We start from the raw sequence: 13,363 nt of genomic DNA, 5'->3' as shown, positions 1-13,363 counted from the left end.
TTTTGCATTTATATACTTCAGACATTCATTTTTTTTACCGGAGAAATTTGGATTTCATTTCTCTATACATCTTATGGCTGGACATTTATCATTGCTTGGTTAGCTATCGTTTTGAACCTACTGACTGCAATTGTATCTTTGATATTCACTAGGCAACAAGAATCATAAACGACTTTTGCATTTATACGCTTCAGATAATCTTCAAAATCAAAATCGAAAAGGTTGAGAAACCAGCTTTATTAATTCGTGGTTTTGAAACACGGAATATGAAAAAGACAAAGGCGTAAGTAGGTTGAATGGTAAACTAAATTTAACCATGCTAATCTTTTGAAAATCTGTGTATAAGATATTTTCTATAAATTATATTTATATAGATTCTTAAAATCTTTATTTGTTAATCGGTTTCTTTTTTGCGAAGTCTGTACGGAATATTGCCCTCAGTCCTCGCAAGCTCGGTCGTTACTTGACCTCTGGCAATACTTCTCGGTACAGCCATCACTAACCGTAAATTATTGTATTAAAGCTCGAAATTTTTGTATCTATATTTGTTGATTTTGTTGATTTTACAAAAAACAAACTTACCGTTTCATAAATTACGTCGCAAATATCACTTGCCCCGTATTCAAACAATAACAATAACTAATGTGAGCTCAGACATTGATTTTTTTATGAGTAGAAAGTAATTTTAATAAAACTCGCTGGAAGTTGATCACCATAGAGATGATTTCACAACGAGGCAAGTGATGTTCGCAACATGATTTATGAAAGGTCTATCAAGCCTGGAAACTAAAGTCGATTTGCTTTTTTTGTGCACTCGCTACGAAGCTTGCATGTCTAGGTACGCGACTTTTGCTTTCCCAGCAAGAATTCCAAGCACAAAATTATTTTACTTCCATCTCTCAGACTTGTGAATCCTATAGCATCACTTGGTTTGAATTTTACCAAGATTCAGTTTCGCGTTCTACCAAAGCCACTAACGGGCCACTAAATCTAGCCTTGCAAAATTATGCTGAATAAATTCTTTTGTCGATATGATCCTGAAATTAAAGCTGTTTGTTACACTATAGCGGGCCACAAAGTGAACTGATAATTCACACCAAAAACCCATTCAAACCAAGAACAATTGAAACCTTAAAATCTAGCATTTTCTTGTTTCGCGTTTTACACTTTTCATTTTCATAATTTTAGACGATAAGTATTACTTCCCAATCCTGCATGAGAGATTCAACTCCAGCCCCGGTGGGGAGGGGTCCTTTGGCGAAAAGGGGTACAGGGGCTGCACTGCTGGTCAGGGTACTCTTTCCAATTGCATGAGTCTCAGGTAGGGTCGCAAAAGACAGCAAATTGGACAAATCAGGAAAAAAATTGGCAAAGAAGAGAAAGTGGAAAATGTTAAGAAAATTTCAATCCCATCAGGGTCACTTTTTTCGCAAATTTCGGCAAAATTTTCACAGAAATGAGTCATACGTAGGGTCCATTTTTTCTCCGGGCTCTAAGCCTTTGGGTATACTCCCATTGACTGTATTTGTTGGATTAAGTTGGAAAATTTCATGATAAAGCGAATATCGATCTACGGAGGCTCAATTTAAAGAATGTCGAAGTCGGGAGTATCAACTAGTCGCCTTGTTTAGTAACAGTAATTAAGGGTTAATAAACGGGTCGTTAATTTATTAATGGTCCACCATTAAGCACTATTGTTAAAAACTTGTTAATTGCTGTATTGTCTTTTATAAGAACCGGTTTTTTTAAGAATATTGAAGACAATAGAGACTGTTATTTTGGCAAATTTACAAAAGCTGCACTTGTGTGCTCGCAATTACCTTTACAACGAGTGCGTTAGAATTTAGGAATACTGTAGGTACAATTTTCCATTTGATTAATTTGAAGTTTTTTTGGGGGAACAATAATTTAAGTGAACAATTTCAAAAAAATATCGGTAATTTTTTTCTTTGAACTGTCAGTTAAATTTGCATAACTTGCTAAATGTTAATGATATGTTTTATGTAATTTCTTAATTGTATACTAATTTTATATGTAGGCTGATGCCTGCTGTTTCATTTTTTCTCAAATTTGGTTAATGATATTCTTTCTCGTTTCTGGTTTTGTTTTTATCCTTGAAGAAACCATACATAACCTTACAACTAGTAGAGAAACAGTTTTATTTCATAATTGAAGTCAGACAATGAGTTTAAAGCCGGAAAAGAGGAATCTTCGATTCTTCTCAAGCATGCAAAAATGAAGCTTTAAGAATTGCGCCATTTTTTAAATGACGGATTGAATCTAGCGCTTGCTTTGTTGCGTTTTCACGAAGCATATTTTGCGAAATCTGGCGATGGATATTACCAAGCGCTCAGGCGTTTTGATAACGAAATGAGTGGCTTCCCCAGCTGGCAAGCAACGTTGTTTCAACGTTCATCTAACGTTATATGAACGTTGTGAACATTAGGTGGACGTTGAAACAACGTTGTGTGCCAGCTGGGTCATGTCTGAGTCTGAGTGTTCTTAGTTTTGTTATTCACAGCTGGCTGGCAGTAACCTCATAACGACATCTAACTGACGTCAGTCTATAACGTAAATAAGACGTTAAATGAACGTTGAAGCGACATTCAGAAGGCTCGGACATGTTCATAATCTTCAGACAGTTTCTTGTGATTTCATATTTTGCTTTTGTACATGCTGAAAGAAGTAAGTATAGTATTTTATCAACACGTGGGCGTGGGCTGGCGGCTGAGCGTGAACAGGCGGGTTTGCCTTCACCCCGTATAATTCACAATGGCGTACATTTTGACAATTCTCTTGATAAGGATTTAAGTGAATGATGCTGTGAGACCGGTTGAGTATTTGCCTGGATTTTCTATGGGTTAGTGGGCTATTCTACCTTCTAAGGAAAGTACATTACAGTAGTAACTGTTTACGTTATATAGTTCGCCACTCAGTGTTTCTTCTACAGTCACGAAAGGCTTTAAGCTCCTTGTGTCTGATTTTTCGTCTAGGTAGTTAAATAGTGTTGAGTTTGAACTTTGAAGGCTGGGCCTCAATGTGTTATTTTCAAATTACAATACAAAAGCGACCGTAGCGCGAAGGTAGTGCATCTGGTTAAAGTGCATAAGGTTGCAGGTTCAACACCTAGCCAGGTCATATCAAAGATTACAGCAATGGTACTTTATATCTCTCTGCTTGATGCTCAGCAACTAAAAAGACGGATCAGGGGTAAGGCCAACCTCGTCCCCATGTATTCCAGGCTTTATTTACGTTACTGATGGACGTCAGAGTGGAGAGAAAAAAGCTGATAATGCGCAGGGAACGAGGTTGGGGAAAGGAGTGACGCACCTCTACCTTCCGACAGATAGCTTGTGTAAAGGGAGTCTTTTAAGGTCGTCCTCAATTGCGGTCGCAAATACAAACTTTACTTATTTATACTAAAAAATCCATTATTTATTTTTTAGGTGCACTGTATGAAGCCAGTAAAGTAGGATTTCAAAACTGGACCTTATATCACGCACATCAAGGTTATACTCTTGAGGTAAGTGACGTCGTTTCAACGTTCATCTATCGTCCATAACATTCACACCATCATGCATTGGGCTTTTCCAGGAAAACATTTTACCCCCACTGTTGAGGATATTCACTCTTAAAAATATGCTCAAACCCCTTGATATCCTCTCTTATAAAGATTCTTACCCCTGGATATCGCATTTTTACTTGAAAAGACACTTTATCCCCTGAATATCCGCTCCCCTGTAGATATTTAACCACCTGGATATCCACTTTTGAACAAAAATCGTTAACCCCCTGGATATCCGATATCCTCAACATGGGGGGGGGCACGGGCCATTTCTGGAAACGCCCATTTGATAGCAAGGGATATCTTCAAATTAGCCTATCATCGATTCTTTAGCATATCTGAAAACAAACTTTTAAAAATATTTTTCCTCAAAGATTGAATGAAAGAAACCTTAGCTTCCACAAAACGATGTAGAATATCTATTTGCTCTATCAAGAAGGCCAAATTAACATCCTATTCCTAGACTATTCCCAGAGAACAATTGCGCACTTTTTGACGTCGTGCTAACAACTGCAATATTTTGCTTGAAATTTTGTGAATTTACGCTTTAATTTTGCTTTTTAATTTTTACGCTTTATGTTTGTTTTTTTTTGCATTAGGAGTTTTGGCACGAGTCTATCTAAACGATAAATCTATGGATAAAAACTGTTTTATTTCTGGTCTCTATTCTGGTCTTTGTTTTTTTTGTTTCATTTTGTTCCATTTAGGAGTTTGGGCACGAGTCAACGGACCAATTAGATGTAGCCATCAACCAAACAGAATATGAAGGTGTTCGAGCTATTTCTCCCATCATTGATATTCGGCCGGCCTGGAAATTCTTTGTCAAGGTTGGTCTTTGTTCCTTCTAGACCATGTTCACACGTTAGTGCTCCGTTTCGCTCCGGTATGATTTTCGTTACGGATTGGGTGTGTTCATATTGGTTTCGGAACGTTTCGGAGCAAGAAAACGGAGCAGTTTCGTTCCGATGAAAAAGTGGAGCGAAGTCGTTTCAATCTGTTTTGCTTTGTAACGTCTTCTTTTTTGACGTTTTGAATTTTGACGCTCACATTTGTTTCGGAACCGTTTCGTTTCGGAACGATACGGAACCGTAACGTCTGAACATGGTGTAAATTGACCCTTACTTAGCTGATAGACTGGCCTTTTATTTTACAGAATATATCTTGTCCAGGTTTTAGATCAAGTGCGTAATTTGCCATTGAATACTGAGGAACAAGGCCAGAACACTCTCACCTCTTCCATTTTGTATTGTCGAATCGATTACATACATTGCACGGCCACAGACAGGCTTCTTGAGTTTGTGTCTACCCACTTCCCATCACATGGCATGCCCAGGAGAAGTTACATTCACTTGCCAAGTGATTCGCAGCACCGAGTGGGAATCAAACCCTAACCCTGACCTCCTGACCACAATTTCATACTAATGCTATAGTAGTTGATTCCCATAGTAGTTTAAACGAAATTTATAAAAGTAGAACTTGAAGGCTCAAGGGTTATACAGTAGAATCTCTTTAACTCGAACCTCTACAACTCAAATGTCTCCTTAACTTGGACAAGTTTTATGGTCTCTTCAGTAAATGCCTTTATAACCTTACTCCATAACTCGAAATTTGCTAAACTTGAACAAATTTTAGTGTTCTCGTCAGCTTTCGAGACACCCCTTCTTACAGACCCACTGAAAATCCTTCCCACCAGAAGAATTGGCCAAAATATTGTTCCCAGTGGAAAATTCTGCTCTAATTTTTGTCCCCGCTGAAAATAATCAGATAAGCAAATCCTCAACGCAAAATATTTCCATCCCCACCAAATTTTCTAGCTCGAAAACAATGGAACTTAAACCCCCAGCCATAAAAAACGTGGGAATACCAATCCCCATCGAGTTTTGGTCGGTTTTTGTTTACCCCCCTGGCTAGTAAAATCCCATTGGGTCTATGAAAAAAGGGGTGTCTCAAGTTATGGAATCTCCGCTGTAATCACCTTGGCAATGATTCAAACCGAGGCAGTCGTCGCACTCAGAACAATTTAAGAAAAATACCTATTATCTCATCTTTTCTTTGTTTTCAGTTAACAATACTAAGCAATGGTGTGCCGGTGCGCACGCGTGATCTATGCCCAAATGTACACGCATGCGCACAAATATCCATCATGTTGGGTTCAACAAAAGAATCTCTAAATGGTATTCGAAATCAACCGCAAGACCTCCAACACAATTTTACAAACCACGAGTTTGAGTCAGGGTATCTCTACAACACAGGTATTGTTAATTTTCTAATTTAACGCGTACTCTGTTTTTCAAAATAATTATTTATTGCCACGCGTTAAAGTTAGAGAATCTACGGTATTGTTAACTGTCTTTCTTTTAATTTATAATTTTAAACATATTTAGTTGATTCGAATTTTTTTATAAATTTTTCATAACGTTGACTCCAGTGAAGTAGAATATAGCCAGACGAATCGAACACCGAATCAATTGAACGCAATTGAACGCAATCAAATAATTGCAATTCGATTGTCGAACGCAATCGAATCGCAATGGAATATTACCCAGGAATCGGCCGTTCGATTGAGATTCGATTACGTTCGACAATCGAATCGCAATTATTCGATCGCGTGCGATTACGTTCAATTGGTTCGATTGCGATTTTTGTTCGAAGTTGTTCGATTGACACCGTCTGGATATAGGAGTACTTGACAAGGGCCACATTTTGAAAAAAAATCACCAAAATATTCAAGTTACAAAAACCACTGGGAGTTGATGAAATGTGATTTAAGAAAACAACATAACCACACAGACATACAGACATAAAGACAGTATTTTTAATACAAATCTTTAGAGCTGTCGGGTATGTTCTTAACTTTTTGGGTTTTAAACCTAAAAATGTTCTTAAAATATTCCTATTTTCAGTGTTTTCATAGTTCACGTTTTATAGTCTGCAAAGCCTTCTTAGAGTTTTGCTAAAATTGTTGGTCTGACGTCATTTCTAACCAATAGAATGGCTAAAATGTAACATCTCAACTCATCTATAGAACCTGGTGTACCATTTGTGAGAATCAACGTCCAAATTATATCCTTTGGGGACGTTCTGAAGACGTTCAACATCACTGAATTAGTGGTCTTGTATGATCATTGCCCTGAAACTGTACAACGTCTTGCTAGGTAAAATCTGCTTTTGTTTTTTTTTCGTTTCGGAAAATCTGCAATAAGTTGTACTTTTCTTCTTCTTCCTTTTCATCTTCATTTTTACACTCTGTACAATTCTATAATATTCCACTCCTTATCTTCTTTTCAACAACGCGAAACGACCATTCCATTCGAATTCTATCAAGAATTACAGCTTTTTGGCCCAGCTAGCTTTAGCGTACTGGGCCTTTCATTAGCATTCTGCCCGGTGTCAGTGTGTAACAATTTACTAGGCGATACGCGTTTTCATATATGGCGTTTTCAAGCACAGGCTAATTCAGATTGTGAAGGATTTGATTGGCTGTTAAAACATGATTGACAGAATAAAAAACAATTGAAATCGTCTTTATTGGTTAAAAACATAAAAGGAGAAAATACAATTAACTATTAAAACTATAAGAACATAACAGATGTAGTGTGTTTTAAGAAAAACAATGTAACAAACCGTGACAAACCTTCTTCTCTTTAGGAAGATGTTCTTTTAAAAAAAAGTTGTTTTTACATTTCTCTATCATGTGAACAGTTCAGTTGTTCACGTGTTAGGAAAAAAACATCTCTGTATATAAGATTTAAATATTATGAATTATTTCTTATTTTTGTAAATAAGAGATAGCCGAATGGTCTAAGGCGTCTATGGCTTGTATTAGCGACTCCAGGTTCAAATCCCCTCTGCTACTCAAGTCTTGTTCAGTTCATACTTTTATTCGCTGGGCCTTCATGCCCTCTGGGCTTCTTGTTTTGTCTTCACTTTATATTGAAAAAGTACAAATTTGAAATCAGAAATCTTGAAAGCTTGAAAAGAAAGAATGTGTAAATATAAATATTTTAGATAAATCTTCGTTTTGTTCATTTTTGAAAAATTCCCTCACTCAAAATTATCTTTCCTGATGGACTACGGTGAAATAAATAGAATCACAAAATACTTTTAAGAAAATTCGATAAATTCCAAGCGACGGATCAAGAAATAAAGAACTATTCACTTACTTACATTTGCTACACGGTGTTCCATGCTGGTGCAATCTTCGGCCAATACAGCATTGGCCTCGATGAGACGATTGAAGTGAGGGGACTAAGACTCTGCATGGCCCCCGGCGTGCGAATCGAATTGAGGGGGCCAAAAAAATATGTCGCCCACCATGGTTGGACGACGAAGAAAATTTTCGACTTTTTACCCTTATTTCACCCTTCTAAACGGTATATATAAGATTTTTTGAAGTAAAAAAAACAATTACTTAGCAAAATATTGGGGAGGCCATGGCCCCCCACCCCCCCCCCCCCCCCGGTGACGGGGCCATGCTCTGAGAAAAAAATTGTCTATCAAGAAGATTAATCTGCTAAAAATAGAGGGAGCTATGACCCGCTTTCCCTGTGTAGACGGGAAAATGCAGTGTAGACACCTTTTCGACCGTAGTCGCGCGGTCAGGCGCGTGCTTCGATCCAATCCTTTTTTTACACCTTTTTTCTATTGACTATAGGTGCGAAAAAAGATTGGGACGGTTTTAGGGTGGTAAAACGGACAAAAAATACCCGCTCGGTAGTTGGCGGCTACGGCCGAAAAGGCGTATTGTAGACTTTATTTTATTTATGAAAAAGGTTAATCAATATTAAACCGACTTACCGCACTTTGTTTCTTTTTGTCTAGATATCCAAACATCCCTGCATCACAACACGAAGATAGAAGGATAGAAACCAAAGGAGAATGTATTGAGAATGCTATTCTTGACAACCCACAAGACCATTTGCTGAGGTTTTGTGATCACCAGGCGAAAGCCAGTTTCTTTGGCTCATGTATTTGCAGTGCAGGATATGAAGATGTTTTGAATAAATGTCAAGGTACAATCTGCGTCAAAATATATTGAGAAATTTGGTTATTTCCTCAAAAAAGTCGCTCTTGGACTATTTGTAAATTGTGATCGAATATTTCAATTTGGGAGGGCTTTATAGACTTCCAGGCTATATTCTGAGCCCTAATGGACCATACTTGATTTTTTTATCTTCATTTTCTAAGGTCTTAAGTCTTAAAACTCAGGGTTAAAGCTCACCCTACCAACCTAAGTTAGAGCGCTTTCAAATCGTTTGTGGCTACAAGATTTAGAGGGAATTACTACAATTTGTGTAATCTAAAACATTGTCCATCCCTAGCTAGAAAGTGGTAAAGAATAGTCTCTGTAATTCGACTCTTTTTCTAGCTGGATTCGAAGAAAATACTCGATATCTGAATACCAAATCGGGGAGAGTCAATTACAGTAGAATTTCGCTTATTCGAACTTCTATTACTCGAATCTTCCTAAAATTCGAACTTGTTTCCAGTCCCCGTCAAGGAGAAACCTTCTTAACTCTCTGTAGTTCGAAAAAATAAGATTCCCCTTTCGAGTTCGAATGAGCAAGAACCAACTGTATATGTATTTTTCTTCCCGGGATTTGGGTTTATAGACAGCTGGCACAAAACATTGTTTCAACGTTAATCTAACGTTATATAGACGTTATAATATAAACATTAGATGGACGTTGAAACAACGTTCTTTGCCAGCTGTATAGATGTACGGTTTGTCTTTTAGAATGCAGAGGCGGCTACTTTAGAAAATCCATCACATCTCCAAAATGTTCCAAGTGTGGACAGAACACTGATGTACTTCCAGGGAGGATTTTTTGTCAGTGTAAACAGACCCCTATACGTTATCACCGGTTTCAACATGAGAAAGGTCGCAGTGAAAAGCCATGCTACGGTAAGATTGCCAAGACTGATAGTGGAAACCATTCCCAAAGAAATTACTTCAATTACCCTGACATGGTTCTACATTGTAGCAAAAAATGTAAATTTATAGTGAATGAACTTTAATTTGATTTTCAACAGGATTTGAATTTTCATCGAATAAGGGAGCGTATCAAATAGTAAAGCGTTGTTTATGAGAGTTTTTGTAGACGGTGACATTCAATAGTATCGAATAATGGCGAACAAATAGAAAAGAAGGACATTGAAGTAGAGAGCGTCAACTGTATATAAAAGCGAGATTGTTATCACTGATTTTAGTTTTGAAAGTTTCAGCGTATCCAAACCGTAGATTTGTAAAGCCTGAAGAGCTAGATGTCGTGCTTTGGCTGATCTTCACTTTTATTTGCTTGGAAGAGCTTAAAGCACGACATCTAGCCTTTCGGGATTTACAGAAATCTGTGATCCAAACCGACCACCCTGTATGGAAAACCCTTAGAATTTTTATTCGCCAAGATAGGTCAGGGCTTTTATGCAGCTCAACATTTTGACCATTTAGACCAGCGTCCGAGATTCAGAAAAGGCTTTTAAAATGGTTTTCGTAGGGCACCCCTTAGATCAGGGCAAATTTTTTATATTATGCTCCTAATAGGGTGTATAATTGACAAAAAAAATTTGCCCTTCGAATCTCCTGCAGTTTTCGAGTGAATCGATTTTTAGTTAATCGATAGAACTTATCAAGGGTCCCCCCTTTACTAACGGTTTTTTCGAAGTCTGAAAATCAAATATCTGAGGCCGCCAACAGAAAAATCGACGTTTTGGGCGTTTTCCGATGACGTCAGCATTTTTCTGGGAGCATTTTAAGAAATAATCATTCCCACAACTTTCGATGTTCTGATCTTGAGATATTTCATTTGTAAGGTGGGTAAATATCTGAAATATGCTGAAAAAACTGCTGACTCAGCAGAAAAAATCGATAATTTTCAATATTTAAACCAAAATATCTCGAGATCTAGACATCGAAAGTTAACAAACCATACCATTTTCGGATACTAACAATTCAGGGCTATCCAGCTGTGGGAATGATTTTTTCTGAAAATGCTCCCAGAAAAATGCTGACGTCATCGGAAAACGCCCAAAACGTCGATTTTTCGCCTTAAAAATCCCATTTCTCGGCACCAGGTGGTCGAAACTTAACAAATAACCCCATTTTATTATCAACTTTTCTGAACCTGTTGGTAGCCTCAGATATTTGATTTTCAGACTTCAAAAAAAACCGTTAATAAAAATCGTTACTAAAAATTGATTCACTCGAAAACTGCAGGAGATTCGAAGGGCAAATTTTTTTGTCAATTCTTCACTCTATTAGGGGCATAATATCAAAAATTTGCCTATCCCTGGATGGCCAAACGGTTTTTCAAATAATTTTATCATAGCTTATAAAGGGGAGGCGTTTTAAACCAAAGGGAAGATGGCGAAGATTTGCTGAGAAATAGCAACTCAAGAGAGTCTTCATTTACTACAATAATTGACAAAACCTATGGCACAAAGCACAAAAATGAGTTCCCTCCCCCTCTCCCCCCTTAAACAATGTTGTCGGGGCGAGCTAAAGGACCGGCCAAGCAATATTTCTTTCTCACCAACATTGTTCGGAGGGGAGGGGGAGGTTATTGCACTGTATCTAAGTTTGACGTTACCGGAAAGGTGCCATAATGTATTGGCAACGATTGTAGTTTATTTGAGATAAATCCTTCTGTGACACCGGAACTTCTGTCGCTGACACTTTTGAACCAGAACACCATCGCTCCTTTTTCTCTTTCAGCATACCCAAGTCAACCACGTGATGTAGCGAATCAAGCCAGCAACGAAACCATATTCTTTTCCTGGGGAAAACCTTCCTTTACCGGTGATAGACCAATTAATTACTCGATCAGATGTTTACCTCGAGAAAACAAACCTTGCCTAACCCTAAATGGGAAACCACTCGAAACATTTTCGACTTTGAGCTTGGATTACGTCATCACGGACTTAATGCCATATGTGGAATACACATTTGAGGTGTGCTCTAGAAATGATGTTTCCTTGAGCAATGCAGAGAAGGGAGATTGTCAAGAGAAAACGATCCGAACTCTCGAAGGAAGTAAGTGAGATTTCATTTCACGTTTTCATGAATTTTTTGCTTTTTTCGCAAAAATAAACTCGCGAGATTAGGTGAGATTGCTGCCTAGCGAAAATAAATACAGGCAAGATTTTTAAGATCAGGTTTTGAACTTTTAAAAAGATTGACGTACTCGTAAGGCTTTTTGATTGATTTTGATTGATTCGCGAAATTGATTTTTTAGTTTTTTTGTCTTAAGGCTTACGTATCAGGATTAATTCATTTGGGGCTTTTTCAATTTTTCTGTGCTTCCAGCTATTCAGGACCTTAGATTGTTATGATTTCAAAGCACGTGCGTGGATATATACACGTGTATATTTCCTTTGTTTTAGCGCCAACTGCTGCTCGAAATTTGTTGCTGGAGATGAATGGTCGTTTCTTGGTGGTTCGCTGGCACAGACCTTTTTCCACTGGTGCTAAAGGTTTGATATCGTCCATTTCAAAACGTTTTGAACATAAAAGAAATTGGCTCTAATTAGCATATTTACATGGTGCTGAAGCGATTTATAGGGTCTAGAACCGGCTGGGAACAGTAGTTTTAACAGAAAACCGGTTTCTAGTCCTCCAGAGCCGCCTGAGCTTACAGCGCTGTACTTAATGCCTTAAAACAATATGTAAGCTTAGGGAAATTCCTCCATTCCTGAATGGGCTCTTCCAGAAAAAATCCGTTCATGGGGGGTGGAGGATATATTATTTTTTCATGAATTACCCCTGAACATTTTGATTTTTAACCCCCTGGACACGGGTTATACCCCTGGACAAACATCAAATCAACCCCGTGGACACAAAAAATTACCCCTGGACATTGGAATTTACCCCCTGGACATTGCAATTTTTTGGTATTTTTTCAATACCCCTGGACAATTCATCCTCCACCCCCCATGAACGGATTTTTTCTGGAAGAGCCCAATGTCTTAAGGAAAATATTACGTACATGTGAAAAAAGCTTCATGTAGAATTTTAAGTTCATTGTATAAGTTGATGATATTTAAGATAAGTCTAACAATTTTAGCACACCCCTATGTCTCAAACCTGCTGGGACCCGCTTTACTAGACAATTTGGCTGAAATTTTGTTCCCGCTCGGAAAAATACGAATAATATTTTTCAGCCTCTCCACTTTTTTGACCTGAGAATTTCTACCCCCATTGACCCATTGAGATTTTCATAGAAATTTTCATTCCAACTGTCGGAAGAAGTTCCACCGAAGGGCTGTTGTGGTAGATGGTGACCTTTAGGTTTTCAGTAGCTATCTATCCGAAAATGATAAACATTTTTTAAAGATTGTTGTTTCATCTAACCCCGGGCGTTTTCTTTTAGGAATCAGATATCGCGTGAAGTGTGGTGATATTGAGCGACTGGAAGATGGTGTACATCTTGGAGGAGCTGTCAAAGATATTTTAATCGTTAACATTGACCTTGGTGTTGAAGTCAAACCTGGTGAAATTTCTTGTGAGGTAATATGATGCAAAATAAATTACATCAAGAATAGCCCACAGTCCACTTAAAGATTTTTTTATAGACTGGATGGCGCGAATAAGTGGCCCGGTAGTACACGATGATATGCTTTTGCTTAGTTTTACAGTCCGCTAGGATTTGAGCTGTTTTTTAGAAGGTAAAAGTTTATTAGAAATGTTTTAAGAAGCAAAATTAGTTGGGGTCACTTTGATGAAAATCTTTCCACAACCCTCTTGAATTACCCGGAAGAATTTTCTGCCTTGCGTAAGAACTTTGCCACCTTTTCCTGGCTAAT

General features: G+C 37.8%; 1 protein-coding gene across 2 annotated transcripts in view; it reads left to right on the top strand.

Annotated features, from left to right (window-relative positions):
• Window positions 1-2,500: 2,500 nt before the first annotated feature.
• The window catches only part of LOC136820556 (ephrin type-A receptor 4-B-like), a 22,111-nt gene continuing 11,248 nt past the window's right edge, over window positions 2,501-13,363 (top strand). For both annotated transcript variants that reach the window (XM_067076753.1, XM_067076746.1), the window contains exons 1-10: window positions 2,501-2,685; window positions 3,447-3,523; window positions 4,273-4,392; window positions 5,628-5,817; window positions 6,591-6,720; window positions 8,387-8,577; window positions 9,303-9,470; window positions 11,277-11,594; window positions 11,945-12,034; window positions 12,931-13,067. In XM_067076753.1, the coding sequence (XP_066932854.1) occupies window positions 2,622-2,685; window positions 3,447-3,523; window positions 4,273-4,392; window positions 5,628-5,817; window positions 6,591-6,720; window positions 8,387-8,577; window positions 9,303-9,470; window positions 11,277-11,594; window positions 11,945-12,034; window positions 12,931-13,067 (1,485 nt within the window). In that variant the 5' untranslated portion in view covers window positions 2,501-2,621. The remainder of the gene's footprint in view (window positions 2,686-3,446; window positions 3,524-4,272; window positions 4,393-5,627; window positions 5,818-6,590; window positions 6,721-8,386; window positions 8,578-9,302; window positions 9,471-11,276; window positions 11,595-11,944; window positions 12,035-12,930; window positions 13,068-13,363) is intronic.

The sequence above is a fragment of the Clytia hemisphaerica genome, unplaced genomic scaffold (genome assembly GCF_902728285.1).
Source record: "Clytia hemisphaerica strain Z4C2 unplaced genomic scaffold, Clytia hemisphaerica genome assembly, whole genome shotgun sequence".
Classification (NCBI taxonomy): domain Eukaryota; kingdom Metazoa; phylum Cnidaria; class Hydrozoa; order Leptothecata; family Clytiidae; genus Clytia; species Clytia hemisphaerica.
This window is presented reverse-complemented; position numbering and strand designations above follow the sequence as displayed.